The sequence below is a fragment of the Astatotilapia calliptera genome, chromosome 22, assembly GCF_900246225.1.
Source record: "Astatotilapia calliptera chromosome 22, fAstCal1.2, whole genome shotgun sequence".
NCBI classification, from domain to species: domain Eukaryota; kingdom Metazoa; phylum Chordata; class Actinopteri; order Cichliformes; family Cichlidae; genus Astatotilapia; species Astatotilapia calliptera.
The window spans coordinates 10,644,593-10,669,258 of NC_039322.1; the positions used below are offsets into that span (position 1 = coordinate 10,644,593).

General features: G+C 40.7%; 2 protein-coding genes across 4 annotated transcripts; one reads left to right on the top strand and one right to left on the bottom strand.

Annotated features, from left to right (window-relative positions):
- Positions 1-156: 156 nt before the first annotated feature.
- Positions 157-5,523, bottom strand: nelfe (negative elongation factor complex member E). 2 transcript variants are annotated; one of them, XM_026156515.1, is made up of 11 exons: positions 5,438-5,523; positions 5,063-5,148; positions 4,780-4,849; positions 4,314-4,459; positions 4,113-4,187; positions 3,992-4,029; positions 3,611-3,900; positions 2,221-2,365; positions 2,043-2,097; positions 1,097-1,199; positions 157-998 (listed from the first exon to the last, which is right to left on the bottom strand). In XM_026156515.1, exons 2-11 carry the CDS (start codon positions 5,135-5,137, stop codon positions 919-921), a joined length of 1,077 nt encoding a protein of 358 aa, XP_026012300.1. In that variant the 5' UTR covers positions 5,138-5,148; positions 5,438-5,523; the 3' UTR covers positions 157-918. The 2 variants fall into 2 exon arrangements, with proteins under 2 accessions (XP_026012300.1, XP_026012301.1); XM_026156516.1 differs by lacking the exon at positions 5,438-5,523 and having other exon boundaries at positions 4,780-4,851; positions 5,064-5,142.
- A 78-nt stretch (positions 5,524-5,601) lies between these two features.
- On the top strand, positions 5,602-24,552 carry skic2 (SKI2 subunit of superkiller complex). 2 transcript variants are annotated; one of them, XM_026155968.1, is made up of 29 exons: positions 5,602-5,773; positions 6,109-6,227; positions 6,937-7,058; positions 7,280-7,397; positions 8,285-8,399; positions 8,522-8,596; positions 8,700-8,753; positions 8,851-9,008; positions 10,820-10,975; positions 11,117-11,262; positions 12,693-12,839; positions 12,926-13,010; positions 13,095-13,201; positions 13,399-13,545; positions 13,629-13,725; positions 13,835-14,047; positions 14,524-14,634; positions 15,280-15,391; positions 15,512-15,630; positions 16,382-16,513; positions 16,618-16,755; positions 16,851-16,955; positions 18,097-18,226; positions 18,342-18,468; positions 19,462-19,672; positions 20,446-20,556; positions 21,811-22,029; positions 22,417-22,557; positions 24,077-24,552. In XM_026155968.1, exons 1-29 carry the CDS (start codon positions 5,761-5,763, stop codon positions 24,275-24,277), a joined length of 3,729 nt encoding a protein of 1,242 aa, XP_026011753.1. In that variant the 5' UTR covers positions 5,602-5,760; the 3' UTR covers positions 24,278-24,552. The 2 variants fall into 2 exon arrangements, with proteins under 2 accessions (XP_026011753.1, XP_026011754.1); XM_026155969.1 differs by lacking the exon at positions 5,602-5,773 and adding an exon at positions 5,835-5,952.
- Positions 24,553-24,666: the final 114 nt, after the last annotated feature.

Sequence of the window (24,666 nt, forward strand, 5' to 3'; positions counted from 1 at the left end):
TTTTTTTTTTTTTTTTTTTTTAGTAAAAAGGAAGAAAAAAATGTTACTTGACATTATAGTAAAACACTGGTATAAAAATATCTGATGGCTCTGTTTAGTTTGTGACAATGAGTCTGCATGAACAATACCAGGACCCCGAAGCCAAAGCAGAGGAAATTTTAACAGTCCATATTTTTTATTATTCACACCTGTGCTTTTCCTACTGTGTAAAGTGTTCGTTTTAACATTGTTTTTGACTCAGAACTGCAGTCTTCAACTTGAATATGTTGTACGTGGAGTCAGCGCAGTGACTGACTGCAAGTCAGAGTCTGTGAATGAGTAAATAAAACAGCTAGAGAGAAACTTCTCTGTTTCGAGTTACTGTTAATCCACTAAAGCCCCACCAACACCTTTTTGCAAGGAGTAGCAAATCAGAAGAAAGTCAATTTGAAGGACAGGAGCTAAACTGGCTTATTGTAGAGCATGAGCTGAATGGTTGATAAGAAAAGGTTAGATTCATACAATTCTACTCCAGAAGAGTCCAAGAATAAAAAACATGAAGCTGACAATGAGGATAATGAGTCTACTTTTTTCCATGAAAACAGATAGCAGGGCACATCTCAGAAGACAAGATGTTTCTTTCTAGAAGGTACTTTTAGAGTCAAAACTGAGTCATTTAATATATAAATTAGAAGTCGCATGTTTTTTTAATATGAATGAGTGACCTACACAAAAGAAAACATTCACAAATACAATTCTTTTACTTTTTGAGCTCAGATGTGTAGTTTCACATGCAAAGCTGCATATGTAGCATTACATCCAGCCTAGAGTAACTACAATGCTCTGATCAAAAAGGCTACTGATAATCTTTTATGTCTTCTACAAAGCACATGCAGCAGGTTAGCAGCTCAGAAACAGAGCAACAAAAACATGGACTTTTCATCCCAGGAAAAGATCTTCACTGTACACCACTTGGTTCCTTTTGTCCCGGTAGGAGCCTTTAGTGCTGTTCTGCACGGCTGTAAAGGAAAGATAGGGGTGACGGTTAATCCACGCTGTGCAGACACACAAGCTGTTTGATCAGTGTCTAAACGCACAATACGAGTGCTGTATTTACCCAGTGAAGCCCACACAGATTTGCCAGTGGCAGCGTCCAGCATCGGCTGCTTCCTGGCGATGCTGACTTTGATGTGAACGTCTCCCACCGTGGTTCCATTCAACTGTGAAACAAAAAACAGCAAAGCCAGTCCAGCCTTTTAGTCTGCTGTGTAGAAATAAACCAGGCGCCTGTAAAACTACAGCAAGTCTTTATCATTAAGTCATTATTGTGCTCTGATGAAGGCCACAAGGGCAAAGCGCCTGCATGTTTGTGGACATACCAAAGAGTCATATTTACTTTTCCCCCCCTTTAAATTAATAATTGGATTTTTTGGATGATTTCTTAGACTGAAGATGCTCATTTTTGAAGCCAAGCAGTAATCAGTATTGAGACCACCCAGGTAGCTGGAAGATATACTGTCCTCCCTGAGCTGCTTGTATTCAACTGAATAAGATAACTGTCCTTTGAAGGAGTTTCCAAATTCTTTAATCGTTTTAACCACTGTCTGGGCCACAGTATGATAACGTTATGCCAACTCGAGGGATCATGCTGACCATGCACCTAATCAAAGAAGATAATGCAGTGTATTCTTTAAAGTAAAGTGTGCGTGTTAGTCCCCATAGGGAAATAGTTCCTCTGCATTTAACCCATTCACCCAGTGAAGCAGTGGGCAGCCGCCAGTGCAGCGCCCGGGGAGCAGTGTGTAGGGACGGTACCTTGCTCAGGGGTACCTCAGGGTCGCCGTTCAGTGGAGTCGAACCCCCGACCTTCCGATCATGGGGCCACCACTCTACCTACTGAGCTATCCCTGCCCCTTTGTACCACAATAAGATATAAAGTCTTATTGTGGTACAGCTTTGCCTGTATTGCAATTTAGACATTCACCAAATCAATACCTGAAAAAAACAAAAAACAAACACAATAGACATAACAGCTGGGTGGCAGGAAGAAAGATAGCACTAACCTCAGCAACAGCCTGGTCTGCAGACTCCATCTTCTCAAAAGTGATAAATGCACAACTGGACAGAAGAACAAAACAGAAAAGGAAGAATAAATCATCGTCACACTATTTATATTACTGCATGAAAATGCAGGCAGAAATGACACTTATGAGCACACAGTTTTGTTTAAAGCCTCCTTACTTGCGTGGGTTGTCCATCGAGAGATCGATGATGTTTCCGTGTTGAGAGAAAGCCGAGCGCAGGCTGTCCTCGCCGAGCCCAGAGCCATAAACGTAAACGGTGTTCCCCTTTCGCACTCCTCTGCGCTCTGGGTACGAGTCTGACCCTGAGAGTGAAAAAAGCAGACAGGGACAAATCATAAACCAGCAATGTTTTTTTAATGTAGCTTGTTTTTTCACAATTTTATTCTTCCATACGTATTACAGAAAAATTAACTAAAAAATAAGATAAAAATTACTGGAGAAGTATGGAAGCAGCACTGTGTACAGAATAAGTGACTTCATTGTATTAACATGTACTTTTTGGTCAACACGTTTCCACAAACTAATTCCACTTTATAACTGCCAATAATTGGATTTGTAGCAAAGCTGTTCCCACAAAGCTTTCTAGAAGTACACAAACCAGGGCTATTTTTGGATCTTTTACGAATATCACAGTGGAAACCTCTTTAAACCTCTTTCAAATAACCACTTTGAAAAGAATGATGATCCAAAACACTGCAGCAGGAGCAGTGACAGGAATCCGAGAGAGATCATATTACTCTCCAGTTAGCTTCTCTTCACTTGCTCGAGAAAATGCAGACTAGATTAGTTTGTGCTCAGGTCTGGATCAGGTATTTTGAACAATCCCTCAGTTTTTAAAGCCCACGACGAACTGAGCACCTACCCTCTCCTTAACTATTATATTAACACATCTTTTCTCTTCTTGTATCTTCCAACAGGTTTCTCTGACAGCATGTTCATAATCTTTGGTTAGAACTGGTTAGTGTTTCGTCTGTAAGGCAATCAGCCTTAAAATTTCTTAACCCCTAATTTGATTTTGACCTTTTGACACCTATCAATAAGATTAGAAATAAGCAGACTAGGTCAAGGATGAATTTGTAAACTCTTGACATAGTATATTACAAAAGATAAGCAAGCCTTGGCCAACCACATCTAAATAATAATGGGTTGCATCTATATAGCGCTTTTCGAGACCCTCAAAGCACTGTACAATTCCACTATTCATTCACCCTCACATTCACACACTGGTGGAGGCAAGCTACAGTTGTAGCCACAGCTGCCTTGGGGCAAACTGACAGAAGAGAGGCAGCCATATCGCGCCATCGGCCCCTCTGGCCATCACCAGTAGGCGGTAGGTGAAGTGTCTTGCCCAAGGACACAACGACCAAGACAGACAGAGCTGGAGATCAACGTTCCGGTTACAAGATGAGCTTCCCAACCCCCTGAACCACAGTCGCCCCATCTTTTTATTTCCCCATCTGATTTTTTTCTGAAGATATGGAAATAAAAAAAATGCAAAGAGACAAACATTAGGTCTAAAGTTCACATAACAGAAAATGGTTACTTACGTCTGAAGGGTCCATCTCTCTCTCTTTCCCGGTCTCGATCCCTGTCTCGGCTTCGGTCTCTGTCTCGTTCCCGGTCCCGTTCCCTGTCTCGTTCCCTGTCTCTTTCCCTGTCTCTTTCCCTGCCTCGGTCTCGATCTCTGTCCCGTTCTCTGTCTCTCTCCCTTTCCCGTTCTCCATCCAAATCTCGGTCACGGTCCCGCTCGCGCTCTCTGTCTCTCTCCATGTCCCGGCTGGATGACATGCTGCCTCCTTCGTCCTCATCCCGGTATCGGTCGCTTGAACTAACAAAGCTGCAGCAGAAAACAAAGAAACCAAGTTAGACCCACAGATACAGAATTTTGGCGTATTAAACATGCTGTTCATTATGGATTTGGAATTTACCTCTCATACAGAGACTTCCTGTGGGCTCTTTTTCCAGACTAGAAGAAACCAAAAAAATATGACAATATTAAATTTAACAGAAACAAAGTGGTAAAGCAATGCTTAATGTCCTGTATTATACCTCAGGCTGGTCTTCATCTGTCGAGACACTCCTTTGAAATGGTAAGAAAGCAGGAACTGAGCCTTTTTCAGGGTCCTGTGAGACATGAAGAGCAAAAATCCACCACATGTGAGGAGGAGAGTTTAATAATAATTTTACAACTGCTCGTAAATGCCAGAAATAAGAATTACAGGTCATGCAATGTATTTACTGACATCCCACCTTGAGCTTAATTTCCAGCATTCGAGACCTTTTAAATCCAGAGTTTTTATTCTCAGATTTAATAGCACTGATGGCCCCTGACTTGATGAGCATCTTTGCTTGTTCTGTTGCTGTTGCAGTGTCAACAACAGGCTGGTCTGACAGTGCTTTGACAAAGAAAAGAAACAGACAAAAAAAAGTAAATAACAGTACAACCAGTGTTTAAAACAAGCCACTCCAATGAACAATAATAAAAAATACATGTCTTAGATTAGATCAAATATTCTACTGGTGTTATGTTTAAATTTTACAGTATAAACCTATGAGTCCCATATATGACAAGTCAGATTTTTCCAGTTAGTTGCTGGTGCTTCAGATTATAATGTTGATGTTTACTTTTATTAAAGCCTTATTATAAGAAAGACCAGAGTGATTGAGTCAAAAAAAAAAAAAAAAAGAAATCCAGCGGTTAGCTGGATGCACTTACTCCGTTTCAAGCCACTCTGGTTTGTCTGGTTGGTTGAACTCTGCTTTTTCAAAGCAACCAGTGCCTTTTTCTGAATAGAGAGGTAAAAAGTGTACATACAAAGCTTTATTTGAGTCTTCAGTATAGCTATTTTACATATTCACGTGTGTCTTCGATGTTGGAAGCGGGATGAAATGTTAAATCTCTGTATAGTGTAGCAAAGAGGAAGCTTATATTATGAAAAAGGAATGGTTTCCTGTTTGGAATGTTCCACAATTTAGTACAGACCAAAAACCTTACATACCTTTTTTTTGAGTTTAGCATATTTCTTTTGTAAAGCCTCCTCTTCCTCCGTCAGCGAGCTCGGAAACACCACCATGATGGCAATCACTAAAATGCAGAAAACATGTTTTAATGAAAGAAGAAAAAAAATACTATTTTAAGAGAGGTAAACAAAAAATAACAGATTCCCCTATTGATTTACCACCACCAGCTGGCCACAAGCTAATTAGCCAGAAACCACAACTCGACTTCTTTCAGATAAAATAAAAAAACTGTTCACTCAATCCAGACAGGGTGTAAATCCGAAGTCTACCTCGATATCAAGATACCAGTGAAGTCCTACAGGAGCTATAAAATAAAGAAATGTCCATTATTTTAATCTGTTTTAATCGCTTACCTGCTTCAAACAGTTGCAATGGCTAATAGGAAGAATAACGCCGGCGCGTAAATGTGACGTTGTTCTCTTTATGTTTTGTTTTGTTTTTGCAAAAAAGTTTATAATATTATTTTAAAAAGTACAGAAAACGATATTTCTAACTTATAAAACATTTTATCTTATAAAAGTCTTTGTAATATTTTTTTTAAAGAATTTTATGTCTTTGCGTTTAAGTCGAGCAGTTTTTTGCTAGCCACTTCCGCTTGTCAATTTTGGCAACTTCCGTGGCCACTGCAGCAACTACTTTGTGGCAACTTTTAGCTTTCGTTAACGACTGTGGGGGCATGGATAGACTAAGTACGTTGTGGGTTGTAATTTGTCAAGCCCGCTCCTTAAATAATTATAAATATCTAACTGTATTATGTTTATTTTTGGTTAACTAGCTCCATTGATGTAGCTTATGATGCTATGGCTAACAGAGTAGCTTCTTTCTGCACCCTCATAAAGCACAGATTTAATATTTAGCTAATCAGCAAGTAAGTGTGGTAATATCCGTTAAGCATTTACGGAATAAATACGACCAGATAAATGGTTAATTTAACTTGACAGTCTTTTTCTTCATCTTTTTAATGCAGCCTGCGTGAATGTGTGCTTGCTCATCCATTCAGACTCTTTATGTTGTCTCTCTGCAGATGTGCCCCCTCCGGGCCCCATGGATCTGCCCATGTCCCTGCTGGAGATGGGATGCTCTGGCAGGTTTGAGCTTATCACACACCCCGTGCCCGGCCAGTCTTTGCCTCCACATAGCACGGTCAGTAAGGAGTAAGATACTGTTTACTCATACTATTTTAGCTAAGTTGTAGTCCAATAAAATGATTTGGTCTGTGTTACAACCTAATGTAAAGGATTAAGAATTCTTCAACTCAACGATAATGGCATGCTTCCGGGCTTGTGGTTGGAAATCACTGATGCCGTTGCAGTGGAGCTTTTTAAGACTAAAGCCCTGTTCCCTTGTATTATGATTTTATGATTATGCAGTGTGAGTGAAAACCCATGTAGACCTACTTTTTCCCCATTCTGAAATAAACAAGGGAGTAGATACAAATCTGGGGGTTGACCCAAAGACTTTAAAATATTTAATTTATTTGTTTCCTAATGAGAATTACTTTAGATACAAGAAACAAAATAAAAACAAAAACAAATAAAGCCAATCCTTGTACAATTGCTTTACCCATACATTTTTGTATTCAAGTCACCTAATCTAGCACATTTAGCTTCTTCAGAACTTATTCAAAGTGATGCTTATTAAAATTTCATATTATCTAAGTGACTTAACATTATGGTTTAGTTTCACCTGAGCTGATTGCTTATATTAAATAAGATTTGATTGTGTTTTATCTTTGGGGGATAGTTGATGGTGTTCATTTATAACTTATGTAAATATAGGGGAATTATTTGACTTGTTTTGTTTATGTGGCTCTTCAGGATGTCTCTCTGATCTCTTTTTTTTCCATCCACAGCTCCCTCACGGGCTTCCTCCCACAAACCTGAACCTGGAGACAGAAGTAGAGAAACAGTTTTTAAGAGACCCTGCATGGCTTCCTATACACGACAAAGACTTTGCCTTCCAGAAGTTTCTCAAGTATTTATGTTTGTTATATTGCTAATTAAAAAAAACACTAATAGGCATATTTATTGATTTCACTAAATAATTAAGAGAGTTTCTTGAAATCATTGCTTCCTGAAATCTAACGTGTCTACGGGGGGAAAGTCAAATCTGATATTGTAATTATTATTGGGTTAAAATCAACGTATGTTTAAAGATGTGATTTTTGTGTGTGTGTGTGTTGCTGTTCTCATCAGGGTGACCCAGAGGAAGGTTGACGTTGACTCTCTGCTCAACTGTTGTCCATCTCCGCTTCACTCGGGACTGTCTGTTGTCAGAGATCCGACCACAGGAATGCTGCTGGACTTCACTGAGGTAACGTGGCAACATTTTCCTTATTAAAATAAAATCATTATTGTCAAATCATTATTGAACCTGACAAAGAGTATCTTATTGTTTATTAAAAGTGCTTTGCTGTTTCAGCTTTAAATATGTGTGGTCGTTTTAAATATGTGGTTCATTTTAATACTTGGATCAACTTCTTTTTTTGGAGATGCCTTACTCTCTGAGAAGTTTAATTTGGCTTTTTCAGCCTAAAAATGGTCTCCTTCACATTCTTCAGCATCTCTTTAGGCTTTTTAGTGATCCAGTGAACAGCTACCAAATGCAAGCCCAACTCTTGGAATCAACCCCAGAGCTTTTCTCTTATTTAATGTGTCATGGAAGAATGAAGGAACAGGCCTGACCTAATCATAAAACTGCTTGTCAATCAATTATCCAGTTTCTTTTTAGCCTATGAAATTAGAGGACTGTGTATTAAATGGCTGTAATTCCTTAACAGTTAAAACTTTTGTTAAACTCCTTGAATTAAGCCAAGTTTGCTTTTCAATCAAATCTTGATTGTTTGATTTGAAATTCACTGTGGTTGTGTATAGCAACTGTGTCATTGGCCAAAACTTTACATGCATATTTCTATACATATTTTTCAAGACTGATTTTATCCATTTTGGAAAAAAATAGATCTTTTAGATTTTAGGGCCACCTAGATTTAATTTAAAAACCAAAAACAAAATTTTCACACTCAAGTTGTCACTATTTTTCACTTCTGCTTTTATCTTCAGATCTGTTTGTTCATATTGAAGAGTCAGAGTCTAGCAGCAGGTTATCATTATGGTCCTGCGCATTATCACTGTAATCAAAGGTTGGCTTGATTCATTTCATTTTGGGTCTGTATTCTTTCTTCTTCTTTTTTTCACCTGTAGGTGTTACTGGAGAACACCGGCCTGTCTGCAAAGAACTCGCTGTCATTGCAGCGCCAGCCTGGGCCTCCTTCTGAAAGCCTTCGAGGAAGCAACACCAACTACCCGTTCCTCCCCGGTGAGATTCTTTCATTCATTCAAAGCATTTTTTCTTAGTGATTTCCTGTATCTTTCTTTAGTTCAGATGTCAAAACTGAGGAGTTTTGTTATCTATTAATATTCTTGTTGTTATTGTCACAGGAGGAATGGAGGAACTGACGCTTGAACAAATCAAGAAGAAATCTGAGCTGGAGGAGGAAATTGACTTTGAGAGTGGTGATTTTTTTCCCTCTTTTAAGCAGGATCAACGTAAAATAAAGTCAAACATATTTTATTATTTCACCTCTTAGAGTTTGAGTTTGTCATTACTCTTTTATAGATTTACTGAAGGTGGCCCCTGGACTGAAAGCTGGGATGGACTTTACTGACAAAGGTTAGAACTCAGACTGTCCCAACAAAAAAAAAAAATACTACATGGTCTAAAAGTAGATAAATTAATGATTTTGTCTTTTTAAAATTGTATCCTGAAGATGCCAAAATAGCGAAGCCAGAGGTCAACCTCATGTCGCTCCTGTCTACCGTGGAAGGCATTAGTGGTTTGCAGCTTGAGGAGAAGGAGAAAGACAAAGAAAGTGAAGATGCCCCCAAACTACCACGAACAAACAGTCTTGAAGACCTGGGCATCAAGGTACATCTTTTATTTCAGATATCTGGTAAAATGCTTTTCTTCAGATTATACTCCCTGAAATGAATGACTGTGAATGATAAATATTAGCGCAATATCTTTAAGTAAATATAGCAAACAGCTCGATTAAAAATTTGAAGGTTAATATGATGGGAGAAGTTTTACATGTGGTCAAATTCGCCTGTGTTGTGTATTGAGATGGTTCCCATCCAGCAAACACTCAGTGAAAAGGAAGTTTTGCCCGACATCTTAATGCTCAGGTTTGGTTCGAAGGTGAAAACTCAGATCTTGAACAAACATTGAAAAAAGAAAAGTGGTTGCCTGTTAGCCAACCAGTAGACCTGAACCCAGAACCTTCTTCCTCAAGGCAGCAGTACTACCACACGTAACTTCTACCACAGTAACACGGTGCAACCCACAGTGAGACATAACACTTTTAGAGATGTCATTTACATGTAGATGCATGTAAAGGGCAAATATGTTTCTTGACCACAGTCATTATACAATCAAACGAATGTCGTATTTGCTTTTTTTAAAAACATACTGCCTGATGTCACGTGGACGTCTGACAACCTTTAAACAAAGTTTTGATGTACAGGTTGGGTTTTTTATGCATTGAGCATACCAGTAATTTAGTTCTCCACCAAAGGAGATTCACCTAAAATGTAACAGAGGTGCCATTTACTCAATTAACTTGAAATGGATTCAAACACATGGAGATCTGTTGAGTAACATACTCTTACATGTGTATCACCAACCCTCAAAAGCCTGTTTTAAACAAGGAGAAACCCTGAAGATGAATTCAAACACAGACCGTTTGAAAATGAATGAAAAATTTGAAATATGGGAAGCAAGTTTGGTATCAGGCATGAATGCGTTCTTTTATTCTTTCTTTGAATTGTTCAGAGTACAATGCAATGCAATTTTATTTATATAGCACATTTAAAACCAGGGAGTACACCAAAGTGCTTCACAGTAAGGAATAAACAGTAAAATGATTACACTGAACAGTAAGTCATTAAAACAAGGTAAAATAGCAAAAACAAACAAAGGCATTAGTAAGTAGGGATAGGGAGAATTCATGATAATCCAGAGAAATGAGTAACGATACAGCAACTAATGAGCGGTGACAATCAGCATGTCGGAAAAGCCAGGTTTTCAAGCATGCTTTAAAGGACCGAATGGAGTCAGAGGCACGAATGATAGCAGGAAGAGTATTCCATAGGTTTGGTGCTACTGAGGCAAAGGCACGATCACCCCTAGTCTTCAGACGGTGCCCGGGCTGGGCCAGAAGTAACTGACCAGATGATCGTAAAGAACGGCTGGGAGTATAGAGACTGAGGAGGTCGGTGAGATAGTCAGGAGCACGGTTGTTTAGTACAGTATAATATTCCTATAATATACCTAACACTACTGCCCACCATCACAGTTCTCTCCCTAGAAATTAATTTTAAAGACCATGACTGTCCAACTAGATTTAGCCCAGAGGCTAATTTACATGAGCTTGTGGTGCTCAGTGAGTTGCAGTTCTTTGTTGTCATAGATGCAGAAAGAAAAGACGAGAGGTAAAATCTGGAAATCCTTCTCTCTTGCATTCATCCTTTAATTGTGGTGTTGATAAAGCTATTTTCAGTATTTAGTTCTGAATTTAATTCAGTCTTTTTCCAGTGCAGAATTTGTAAAATAAATGCTGCTATTCGCGTAGCAGGAAACAGACAGACATTAAAATAAAAGAAAATTGATGTGAGTTAACTGTCGAGTGTTGCTAAATATGAACTGCTCTGAAGCTTTGTTTCCTTCTCCTCTGCCTGCAGGATGCTGCGTCATCCTCGTCTCCTCCAGAGAAAGGAAAAGAAGAGAAATCAAAGCTAAAAGAGAACACAGAGGAAAACAAGAAATGGGCCATTCCTGTGAATATAACATCACCCTGCGATGACTTCCACAAACGCATCCCAAACCCAGCTTTCAAGGTTTGGGTTCAACATAACAAAAAATAAAATCCATTTGTCTTATTTTGATATTTTCACCTCTCTCTGTTGCTTCTCTGAACACGGCATGTGGTGAGCTGTTAAGTGAAAACCTTTTTCTTTTTTCCTGTTTCTCTGCTGCAGTGGCCTTTTGAGCTCGATGTTTTCCAAAAGCAGGCCGTGCTGAGGCTGGAAGCTCACGACTCCGTGTTTGTGGCCGCGCACACGTCTGCTGGAAAAACAGTGGTGGCCGAGTACGCCATCGCTCTCTCACAGAAACACATGACGAGGTGTGTATTTGTGCACAGCTCAGAGGTGAGCTAAACCCTTTTTCAGTACAAGCTGTAAGACAGAGGTTGTTCTTGTCTTCAAGGCTGGAAAAGAAGCAAGAAACACTAATGACACGAGACAGCTGTGACTCACAGCTCACATAGTTGTCTGCCGAAGGTGGTTTGATCCCCAGCTCCACATGTCACATCATTGGGCCAGATACTGAACCCCAAATTGCTCCTGATGAAAGTTCTACATGTGTAAAACATGTGCTTCATAGGAATAAAAAAGCACTATATAAATACTTTTGAAATACGAATACAAATGAATACCAGGAAGGAACCACCAGGAAGAAAGAAGACAAGATGAACTTAATTCATGTACTTAAAATGAAAGTACATAAATCCCCAGTAAAGAATGGAACAAGCTGGAAATGCTCTGCTACGACATTTTAAATTATAATATACAATAATAATATATAAATAAAATAATAATAAATATCAAATTATGCCATGCTGCAGTATTGTTTGGCCTGTTCACTGCTATACTTAATCACATTGAGAAAAATCTTAAAAAGGGGTTGTTTATAGTGCTAAACACAAACATTAAAACAGTACTTTTAATCATACCGGCGATTCACTTGAGATTCACGATTCACGATGTCACCTGAGCCACTGCTGACCTTTGACTCCCGATCATGTAGCTTTGAGGACAGTAAACAAACACACACAGATTAAAGTGTCATAACTAAATCATAAAATAAATAGTAAAAACTTACTTTTAATATTTTAATAGCAGGAGTCTCACCATTAGGTAATGATAGAGTGGTTATATTATGGCTAAGTTTCTTATTTAAGGTTTACTTCAAACTGTTCTGTGGCAGATGATTAACATGACTTAGATTCAAATAAATAAATATTACACCCCAGAATAAAAGCAGCTTTTGTTGGCACTTTCACAGTCTTTGTTATTCTGACACAACCACTAGGTGGCACAAAAGTCAAATACTTTGCGTTTCCAAACATTTACACTGTTTTCCTTCCTATCCAATGGATGGCTGATACTTGGTGATTTATATTTATCGACTGGTGTTTGTTTTTTAATTTTTCTATACTTAAAGTGTATGCAGGAATCAATACATTTAACATATGTAACCCTTTAATCTGAAGACTGTTACTGCTTGTTGTTATCATGTGTTACCTGACAGTGAGGCAAGTAACAGGTTTTGTATAACGGGTAAACAGCTGTTTAGTGTTGTGGTCGAACATAAAGTTTTTAATGTCATTATTTTGTTCTTGTTTGGCATTATTAGACTTCACAGTCTGTAGTCTTCTAATATATATATTTAATACATAATTAGACCTATAACATCCAGATTAAAGTGTTTTTTCTTTGCAGAGGTTTATTAGAGGTTTATTTTCCTCTCTCTCTCTTTCTTGTGTTTTTAAAGGACCATCTACACATCTCCTATCAAGGCTCTGTCCAATCAGAAGTTCAGAGACTTTAAAAACACATTTGGGGACGTTGGACTCCTTACGGGCGACGTCCAGCTCAGTCCTGAGTCGTCCTGCCTCATCATGACCACTGAGATCCTCAGGTGCTCGGACTGTTTGTTGTATATATTAGAAGCAACGTATTGAGTAGAGTAAAGTTTCTAGATTGCTCCGTCCTCTCCTCTCTCAGGTCTATGCTTTACAACGGTTCAGAGGTCATCAGGGACTTGGAGTGGGTGATCTTCGATGAGGTTCACTACATCAACGACGCTGAGGTCAGGGAGCGCACCCACGGATTCATTTTTTTCCAGCTGATTTTCGAGGTTAATTGACTTTCCTCTCGTGTTTGCTTTCCTCAGAGAGGGGTTGTGTGGGAGGAGGTTCTGATTATGCTTCCCGATCACGTCAGTATCATTCTTCTCAGCGCCACAGTGCCAAACGCTCTGGAGTTCAGTGAGTGGATCGGGTAGGTGCACCACGCTGACAGCAGCCACTGAGCATTAGAGAGCTAATTGTGGAGTGGTGACAGTGGCTGCAGTCGGTAATCCTCCTTTAGAAATCTGCTCTCGCACAAAACGATTCAAAGCAAGACTTCAGCTTCTGCCATTAATTGCATTTCTCTGTCTCGCCCTTATTATTGTTTTTTTTTTTTTTTTACCCCAGTCGTATTAAGAAGAGGCACATTTATGTGATCAGCACACTAAAGAGACCCGTGCCCTTGGAGCATTATCTGTACACGGGGAACAGCACCAAGACTCAGAAAGAGATGTTCCTGCTGGTGGATGCTACAGGAAACTTCCTCACTAAAGGGTACAGCTTCGCCGCGTGGTGCTTCCCTAGTTAATAATTTCTTGAAGTTGTTTCTCAAAGAGGAAGTTGTGTTTCTTGTTCAGATACTACGCAGCCGTCGATGCTAAGAAGGAGCGCACCAGCAAACATGCTCAGTCATTTGGCACAAAAAACACCTCTCAAAACACCACCGCTAGTCAGGTAATTCTCTTTTGTCACTATTTTGCCTTTTGATTTCTCTCCAAGTCATCCTCTTATTTCCTGTTTTCATCCATCTCCCCATTTTTTAATTATTTGCTTCACCCCACAGGACCGATCAGTGTGGCTCACCCTGCTGCACTTCCTGTCCCAGCGGCAGCAGACCCCGGTGGTTGCGTTCACCTTTTCTCGAACACGCTGTGACGAGAACGCCCGCTCGCTGGACTCCATGGACCTAACCACCTCCATAGAGAAGGCGGAAATTCACTCTTTCTTCCAGAAAAGTCTCACTCGCCTCCGAGGAGCAGACCGGCAGCTGCCTCAGGTAGTAACGAGCAGTCAGCAGGGGCCCTGCTTTTCCTCTCCCCCAGACTGTTAATACAGGCTGCTTTCTGAATTGTGATGAATGATAATTTCTTCTTTTATATGAGTATTTAATAATCATCTGGAACAAAAAGCTCCCCTAGGTACAATATATTCATCATAATAATGAAGGCATATAAAAAGATTTGCTATTTTGGTGTGCAGTTTCACTGCAGCATATGCACAGACGTGGTTAGTTTACATACACTCAACATGGACATGAAAGAATATGCATAATTAATTTATTTCCGTAAATACAATCAATTTTAATTTGAAAATGACTGAATCTTTGTGCTTTTTAGGATTTTAGACTTTTCTTAAACAGTGGCTTAATTTGCAGCACACTTAAACTGACTTCCAGTCAAAGATTTATGGTGTTTTGCCCACAATAGAACATGTTAATGTAACATTAAACTTGTCATTGGGGTCTTCTTTTAGATCTTGCTCATGAGAGACCTGTTGAAGAGAGGAATCGCAGTCCATCACAGCGGGATCCTGCCAATCCTGAAGGAGGTCATTGAGATGCTTTTTTCCAGAGGCCTCGTAAAGGTGAGCGTGACTGGAAGTTGAAATAAAGCTGTGATGCTAATGTGGCTTGGACCACAGCTGTGTTTGAAATCATGCTTTTGAAAATATTGGTGCAACACACACTACAGGATGTTATTGAGATTATTGTGGCAGAGGGAGCAATGCACCACACTTAATACATAAGTATTAATGGTCTCATGGGGTGCAGATGTTAATCTGTGGTGTAACCACCTGCACTAATATCGTCAGTAACGCTGCAGTGAGGAAAAAACTAAAGTTATGCACAATTAGCAAATCAGAGAATTCTGTGAAAACAAATATGGTGGTAGAAAAATATCTTTCCATATCTTAATATCAAGTGCGTCTTTTTCTTGGAATTTGTTTTCTCAAGCAAACCTGTGATGATCAGGTGGGGAAGTATTTGATGGAAATGACTTGGAATTTCTCTGTAATAGCTGTGGTCAGAAAAGCGGATGATGGTTAGTGAGCCTGCAGGCTGAATCTTGGATGAGATGTAGCTACAGGGCTTGTTTTCTCTTTGGAAGAATGAGATCAGAGGAAAAAGAGACAATTTTGTGCTGCAACCCCACCTATTTGCTACACTCACCTTCATTTGCAAATAAAAATAGCTCTACCAGCTGTCTGCATCTTCCCTTCCTCTCCCAGGTGCTGTTTGCCACCGAGACCTTTGCGATGGGAGTGAACATGCCCGCCAGGACCGTGGTGTTCGACAGCATCAGGAAACATGATGGAACCGGCTTCCGAAATCTGCTGCCAGGTTTGATACTCTCCATCTCAGCCGCCATCACTAATGCTTTCTAGTCCTTGAGGATAAATTGTAGCTGAGGAAAAACAAGCATTTTGAGACCTGTGCTCATGCCATGAACCATATTTTTAGGTGAGTATATTCAGATGGCGGGCAGAGCGGGCCGGAGAGGTTTGGACGCCACGGGCACTGTGATCATTCTGTGTAAAGCCGGCGTTCACGAGATGGCAGATCTGCACGTCATGATGCTGGTGAGGGCCGCAGCAGGGTTTCATTTCATAACATCTACCTGCCGCGTGGGTTTATACATCGTTCCACTCAAGTCTCTCGGTACCCATCTCTCCACATCTAAAGCAAAGCTGCACCGCTTGTTTATTTTGGCTGTGATTCAAGGAAGGTGTTGCACGCTCCGTTATTCATTTAACATTTAATTACACAGTTGAGTGGGCTATTTTAACACAGTCTCCCTCTGTGCCAGTTTGAAAAGCACTGCTTTGGGTTCAGTGTGGAACTGAAACACAAATTGTGTTTTTTATCCTTTTTTCTTTCATGGATGCTTTACTTTCTTTTGTAAATGTAGAAAGCCAGAGCCTCCTCTTCTACAGATGGTGCAAAATTAAATAGGCTGTGGTCTTTTTTCACAATATTTCTGGACTTTCAAGGCTGATATTAATTTTTGAGATATACAGTGCTGTGAAAAAGTATTTTCCTCTTTCCTATATTTGTTGGTTTGTTAGTTTCTTTTTTGCATATGTTTCATATCATTAAACAAATCCTAATATTAGGCTAAGATAACCCAAGTAAATACAAAATCTGCTGGGGTGAGATCAGGTATACGCTGGGTGGTGTGGCTGTAAGCAATTACAAAGTGTTACGCTTTAAAAAAGAAATCAGTGGCGTCAGTAGATGAATTGGAATCAGAGCAGTTTTGATTTTCTAGCTTTAGAAAATGGTTTGCATCCCATTTCTGTGCTGACTCTTCTTCCTGTGTGTCTCCCTCAGGGTAAGCCCACCCTTCTCCAGTCCCAGTTCAGACTGACTTACACCATGATCCTCAACCTGCTGCGAGTCGAAGCTCTCCGTGTGACCGACATGATGAGGAGGAGCTTCTCTGAAAGCCACAGAGATACTCAGGTAACATTTACAGCTTCATTGAATTTTTGCTCTGTAACATTTTTCCTGTCTAAGAGCAGCTGAGAAATGTCTCTTTTTCATCTGTCTTGCTGCTGCTGCTGCAGACCCACGAGAAGAGGATCAGCCAGCTGAAGCAGATGTTGTCCGCTATGCCCTCCGTGGACACAGAGGGCCAGCTCTCTGACCTGTTGCCTTACTACCACACGGTCACCGAGCTGAAGAAAACCACAGAAGCAGTCCAGGTAAACTCGCACATATTCAGAATCACGATTACATTCATACAGCTTTAATCAGCTGCTTGTTTACCTTTATCATTTCCTCCCCGTCTCAATCTCAGCACGCTATTCTGGAGTCTGTGAATGGGCTCAAGGCTCTCTCAGTGGGTCGAGTCATTGTAGTTAACAACAAACAGCATCTCAACGCCTTAGGAGTTATCCTACAGGTAGGTGTATATTCAGTGTGACACCACAGCTATTCTGTGACACCAGGACTATTTGGGGTCATATTACCTGTTTCAGAGCAGATACTACTTGTGGATGAAGACGGTTTTGTGTGACTGTGGATGCATGAGCAATCAGACACTTACCTGATTGTGCTGTGCAAAAGATAAAAACCTAAAGAGGGGCTAAATCTTACATAGGATTTATTTCATAAAGAAAAGAATAGCTTATTTGTGTAGAATTATGTAACAGTGGCAATTAACAAGTGAAATAAATAATCAGATTTTGTATAAAAATGCAAACTAGGATTAAAAAATGGCTGATTATTGAGCGAAAAGTGAAAGTTAAATTTGATGCATGTTTCAGTGTCGTTAATTCCTCCAGTGAGATGAATACACAGAAAGTAAACAATAACCTAAAATCATCCTGTTTCAAATTCTTTGCTCACACAAATAAAATTTTAAAAATTGGTACCAAAGATGTTGTTTTGCCTAAAAAAAAAAATAAAACGGAACTATTAATCAGGCTCTTCAGCTCTGTTGTTTTTTTTCTAATGAAGTTTGTGTTATTTATAGGTTGCTTTGGTGCTTAGATGTTCAAAGTCAGTACATTACTTTTGTTTTATCTGCTCAAATTAAGGCTGAGGGTCTGTTCTTTGAAATACCTGTGTTTTGTGAACCATGTGCGGACCGTATCCTATGTGCTGAGTTTGCTCTCTGTTGACAGTGGCTACTGCCTATTAGATCAACTCTGGGCTAAAGTGGAGGAATTAGTTGATGAACATCGTGGCAAAAGGAAAATGGGAAAATGTTACGGACAGTGAGACAATCAGCAAGTGATACAGAGTCACAAAGAAGAATTTTTCTTAAATAATATTGTCGGCGATGTTGAGCTGAACAAGTCTCCATATGAGCTCTGTGCCCAGCCTCTGGTCTCACTGGTGAGACAGGTGACATAAAAGCTGAACGGGTCACCAGTAAAAGAGGAAATACATCCAGACGCTCATTCTCAGCAGAGGGTGGTGTAGAGTTTCTGCGTCACCCAACCTGCATGTGTTTGGATTGCCACAGATCTCCCTCATGTGTGAACAGTGTACAGTGTCCTTGCTCCCGTATCGTTCTCTGACTTTTCTCTGTGCGTCAGGTGTCCAGTGCCTCTGTGAACCGCACCTTCACAGCCCTCATCATCTGTGAGAAGGGCAACGAGGAAGGAAAAGACAACGACAACCCCGCTCTGCCTCACCTCCACAACACGTCTCTCTTCATACCTGAAGGTGAGGAGGTGGGGTTAGCTGCAGATGCTAGCCAGCTCTGTGTGATCGCTTTCACGAACCACTTTTCAATTATTTGATGTAATTAATTTTCTGTTTTGCCTTTAACGTTCATCAGGCCCCTGCAGCCACACGGTGCAGAAGTTGAAGCTTCAGGACATCTCAGCAATCACGGTGAAAACCCTCAAAGTGATTCCAGAAAGGATCATCGATAATTACAACAAGAGGCAACAGCCACGATTCAAGTATGCATTTGTTGTCTTTGTCGTGATTTAAGAACTTTATTTATTTTTCTAATGAGGATCCTATTTCAACAGCGTGAAACGGCGTGTTATACTGCCATCAGAAGATGGGTCATAAGGGATCACCATGATCAGCAACAATGTTTAGTTGGTGCTAAGAAGCCAAAAATGTGCCAAGAAAATATCTCTCACATGCTTTCATGTTATATACCCCAAATTCTGACCCGACTATGTGAATGTTGCAGGAAGAATCAAGACTCATTATACCAGGCAACATTTTTCCTGGTTGAATTGTAACCTCGGTTTGTCACCTGCTCCGAGGTTTTAATAAGTTGCCCATTCATAGGTGCTCTTCTGCATAGTTTGGTTGTAGTTAGTGGTTATTTTAGTTACTGTTGCCTTTCTATCCACCTACAGATGGTTGTGTGGGAAAGTCCTGGGAGACCAGCAGTTCTGAAATACTTCAACCAACAACCATGTCACGTTCAAAATCACTTTAATCACATTTCTTCCTCATTCTGATGCTTAGTTTGAACTTCAGCAGATTGTCTTGACCATGTATACATACCTAATTCCACTGAATGTCTGCCATGTGATTGGCTGATTAAATGTTGGCATGTAATATGTAGCTGAATAGGTGTACCTAATGAAGTAGCAGGTGAAAATATATACATTTGTCTGATTCTGTTGCTGGTTGTGCTTCATAATTACATATCTTTATTGATTTTCTTTTGTATTTTCTTTTATTTTTAGCTGGTTTTTACTGTGTTTTTTGTTCTCTTATGAAAGCGACAGTACAGATATTGACAGGGTTTACAGGGAGAAATGAAAAGGGCCTCATCACTCTACCAGATGGATTACCACCTTTTCTTTTTTGTCACTGCTATAGTTTAAAAATATCTGGCCTTTTTTGTTGTTGTTGCCATTTTCTTGCATTTCTCAGATCAGTCTACACTGTCAAGCTAAAAATCTTCATCACTTCCCTTTGTCCTTTAGGCTTGATCCTCCTGGTCAAGCCATCTCCACGGCGACACAGGAGCTGCTTCGATTGGCAGAGGCTAACCCCAGCGGCATAGCAACCCTTGACCCCGTCAATGACCTCCAGCTGAAGAGCGTTGATGTGGTGGAGGCCAACATGAGGCTCCGTGTGCTGCAAGACAGCCTCAGAGATTTCAACTGCATCCACTCACCCATGTTCGCAGAGCAGGTGTGTGTCTGTGTGCGTGCGTGTACGCGCGACAGTTTTTAAAATATCCTGCAATGAGAAAAGTGTCTCACCCCGAGTGTTTGCTCATAAAGAAAGAAAATCACATTTATTTTGTGCAGCAGTTACACATCTATGCAGCTAATTAACATCCTTACATAAGACCGGCCCCCCTCCTTGATAGCGTCTCTCGTTTCTCCCTTCTCACAACACCGCCAGTTTCTTTTTATCCTTCCAATTTTTCCCCCCTGTTCTAATTTCACAATAATAACATCAAACTCAAAAACCAGATCTCTGCTTCTGTGCCGTCTCTCCTGTCTTCCTGGCAGCTTCATTGGGGAGATAAGATGCAAGAATCTGAGCTGACTGCTTCTATAATTACCCATACAGGCTCATAGCTGCAGCTCATCACTGTCTCACAGGCACAGCGTGTTATTTGAGCCACCAATATACACACACACACACACACACACACACACACACTCTCTCTCTCTCTCGTTACTCTGCAAGATAACAAGCTCTTACTTGCAGTATCAGTGTCTCCTGTTATCACTGCACATTCACACTTCCTTATGTCTTTATTCAACCTTGTGGGTAATAAAAATTGGCGGTGTGGAGATCGTCCTCAGTGGTTTAAAGCTGCGTTAGCTAAAGATGCGTTAATGAGAGTACAGAAGTTTTTTATTATCTTCTTCTCTGTTGAATTCACTGGATTTAGGCCAAGTTCTGCTGTTTCATTTCTCAAATTGAGTATCCTGTGTGTCTGTGTGTGTCAGTTTGCTCGGATTAAGGAGAGGATGAGCCTGCAGGAAGAGCTGGACCAGCTCCTCTTCCTTGTGTCGGACCAGTCTCTGACTCTGCTGCCAGAATACCACCAGAGGATCAAGGTTTGGATGAGAGTCTTTATCCTGACGTGTTTCTGTCCGTTGGCAGAAATATGAATCACCGGCTATTTTTATAAGTCAGTCATTTACTGAGTAAAAAAAAAGTGTAAAGACCTCTCGGTTGCTTCTCAGATCGGAATATTTTCCTCTTCGTCATCTTCCTGTGTGATCGTAGGTCTATGAATTATTGAATTTATAATACCTTTAGACATAAAAAATGTTCCCATCACAATTTCCCAAAAGTCAGTTTGCTTAAATGAGGTTTTTGATAATCTCAATAATTCCCAAGACATCAGAAGTTTGCTACATTGTCCTCGATTTGAGTCCAGGTGGGATCTGTGCTGCGTTTGTCTTTCTCTGCTGATTATGTCTCTAATAAAAGCATTAAAATAGGTGAAAACAATCTAAAAATATTTAATTTAGAGACAAAGAAAGGAGCTAATATTTAAAAATTACCTTAATCAACTGATCGAATTCTGTCTGTTATGCTAACACTGATGCTAACAAGCTGTTTATTTTTGCCATTATAGAATTTAGTATTAACATGCATATGTTTGCTATTCAGCACTTAAAGCAGACTCTACCCGCTGTGCTGTTTACATTTCACAAGACAAGCAAAATTCATCCTCCAGGTGGCGCTTGAGGAAAAAAATTATTTAAAAGTGACAAAGATTCACCGCCTCATCACAGAATCATTCTTTATTTATCCCAACAGTTGAATCAATAAATCAAAGTAAAAAATTTTATACAATGCTACTTTTGGCTCCACATCTGGAATCGAACCAGCCACTTGCTTGCCAAAGAAATGTGGGACAGCCCTAAGTATTATATATTAAAGAGCTGGTATGAGGCAGTAAACGAGCTCAAAGCGTTCAGCTGCACGTTCAGTAATGGTGCAGAAGGTGGTCATTCATTATCACACTTGGCCATTTGCATGAGCTCTTTGTCAGGTGATGGAGGATCCAGTCATCCTCATCAGGACATTGAACCAATAAGGAACTCCCTCAGGCTCCCTTTGCAGTAAAATGTCTGGGATTGCACCACCTTTCAGTCACAGCTAGTGCAATCCCTCCACATTTCTTCTTACTCCTCAAATTTCATATCAGTGAGATTTTTCAGTCTGGACTCAAGTTGTTGAATGCTTGACATTTTTTATCTGTTAGCATAGTTTCCCAGGTTTTAGTAGCACTTTTTCCTTCAAAACTCCACAAAAATAAACAAACTCAGAGGTTTATTTTCCTCGCCGGCCTCCCTCAGGTCCTTCAGTCCCTCCAGTACATCGACAGCGGCGGGGCAGTGCAGCTGAAAGGCCGCGTAGCCTGTCAGATCAGCAGCCACGAGCTGCTGCTGACGGAGCTTCTGTTCGAGAACGTCCTGAGCCCGCTGGCGCCCGAGGAGAGCGCCGCCCTGCTGTCCTGTCTGGTCTTCACTCAGAACACCCAGGTGGAGCCGCACATCACCAACACGCTGCAGGAGGTGAGGAGGCAGAGGAGTTTTTTTTCCTTATGACTCACTCACACACAAACACTCACATCACGTGACACTGTGCACATTTGATGAACAACGTCCCGCAGGAAGGACGGCGAGGGCACGTCACCTGACTCACCCCAGTCACTCCCTCACTTTTAAATCACTCGCCGAGTCTTTTGCTTAAACACGAAGGAGCTTTATGGCAGCCTGAATTAGTGATGACTTAAGTAGCAGTGCAGACACTAGAAGATCAGAAGTACAGCGACGCGGTTTGTAAAGCAGGTTCATAATGTCCACACTGAGAGGCGGGAGAGCGAGTCACTTGTATCTACATGATCAAATCCGGCCACCAGCTGAACTCAGCATCCCGATCTTGTCATTTTTCTCTACCAGGGCATCGAGCAGGTGAAGTCGGTGGCTCAGCGCATCGGAGAGCTGCAGCGGGAGTGTGGGATACCGCAGACGGCTGAGGAGTTTGTAGGCCAGTTCAAGTTTGGGCTCACAGAGGTGGTTTACTGCTGGGCCAGGGGAATGGTGAGGTTTAACACTTTGTTGGGCTTTATTTGACCCCAGTCACACCTTTTGGTGAGAGGAAGTATGTCTAAGAATGTGTGGGAATGACTTCACTGAGAACAGAGGAAGTAAAAGCAGTTTTCAGTCTGCTGGGGCTCTCGGAGCAGAGGTGAGCGTGATCCTCTTAAATCCACCTAACAAGTCATCGGGTCACAGATGTGCTGTTCCTCTGCTGAGACGAGAAAGTGTAACGCATATTAATATTAATCCACCAGCTCTGCCTACCTGATGAGCACATTTAGCCCCAAACAGGAGGGAAGAATCCAGATTAAGACAACACTCAGTGCCAGATGACAGAGATTGCACTTTAATCCCTGCTGTTACTGGGACTGGTGATATTTATAAGATTATTTATTTATTTTTAACCCTTTAAAGCAAAAAGGAATAAAAAACAAACAAACTATAATTTGTTCCTATTACCTGTCATTGACACCTGGATTTGGCCTCTTTCTTCCATTTTTCTCAACACTGTTCCTCCTGAAGTCTTATCATGTGACTCAGTTTCATAACTGCCATTCGTCTTGCGTTGGTGGATCCAGTTTTTGTCATTTCTTTGTGATGGATTTCTTACAGGCTGCTAACAAGATTTTAAACAAATACATGACCCAGTAATTTTGGCAGTTACCAAATTAATACACTCCCTGAAATCTACAGTCCCAGGTTAGAGCCAAAAGACATTTATATTTACTCCAACATGGCTGTTTGCAGATTCAGACTTGCTTTTAATTCTGGGTGTTGACAATAAGTGTTATCAAATCTTAAGAAATTAACTGTTGTCTTCTCAACATACGCAACCTCAGAAATATTCTTCCCCCCCCCCCCCCCCCCCCAATTACATGTAGCATTTCCTCTCCATCAGTTGCTGCTATAATGTAGATGCTACTCTATTTCTTTGAAATGTTGACTCCACTTCTGTCCTCTGAGCTTTACTTCTTTACTCAGAAGAACCCAAGATGATTTCTTCTTATATGAAAATTGTTTTAAACTCTGTTGTTGTTTTTCTGATCTGCAGAGCGGTTAAACAGCATCACTGGTTTATTTTTGCAGGTCTTTGTACTTGCCAAAAGAAAAGTAAAGCTCAAAAACAAGCCCGATCATTCAGTTGCAAATAAGGACAAAGATTAGAAGACAAGTAGTGTGATTACTCAAACTGCATGTTGTGAACAATCATGAGAATTTAAACACTAACTTCTCAGTTTTGGCTTCAGGTATCAGGATTTGTGGTTCTTAAAAAGCTCTTTGTTTTTTTAAAGCTGCCTGCAAATCTAATCATGTTTTTATTCATCACATGCAATTTAATGTTACAAAATATAATGAGTTTATCACTTTATGTCACCCCAGACAGAGTATCCTGGAGTACCAGAATGTTACCATAGAAACTGTCTCCTTTCTTTACTTTATGAATGGATAAACTTAAGATGTGATTCGTGCTGTTAAAGTTTCCTCTTCGTCGCTCACCACCTCCTGTGTCCCGTCCCAGCCCTTCGCAGAGATCGCCCAGCTCACGGACGTCCAGGAGGGCACGGTGGTCCGCTGCATCCAACGCCTGGACGAGGTGCTGAAGGAGGTGAGGCAGGCCGCCCGCATCGTGGGAGACTCCGTCCTGGGGAGCAAGATGGAGAAGGCCTCCTTGGCCATCCGCAGGGACATTGTCTTCACTGCCTCCCTGTACACCCACTGAAAGGTGGCAGGAGGGGGGACGTGTGCCTGAAGCCAAGTGCTTTCTTTGAGGTGGAGGGGTGAGGGAGATGTACAGGGAGGAGATAATTGAGGCAAGGGTGTCTTCACATGTTTGGAGCTGAATGTGCCTACAAAACATGTTGATGTTTACATATAAATTCTTAGCAGGATGGAGGGACTTGTTTTAATCAAACAGACCAAAGTGCAGACTGTGAGGTGGGGGTTGGGGGCTGCATTGTAATTTATTGTACAGTAATAAAAAAAAAACTATTCAAAGCCTGCCTTTGTTTGTTTGTTTGCATGGGTCTATTCTTCTGGGTTTCTTAACTACAAATCTGTCATCATGTGAGGACAAGATGTGTGAGGGAGGGCGGTGAGAGAGATCCATCC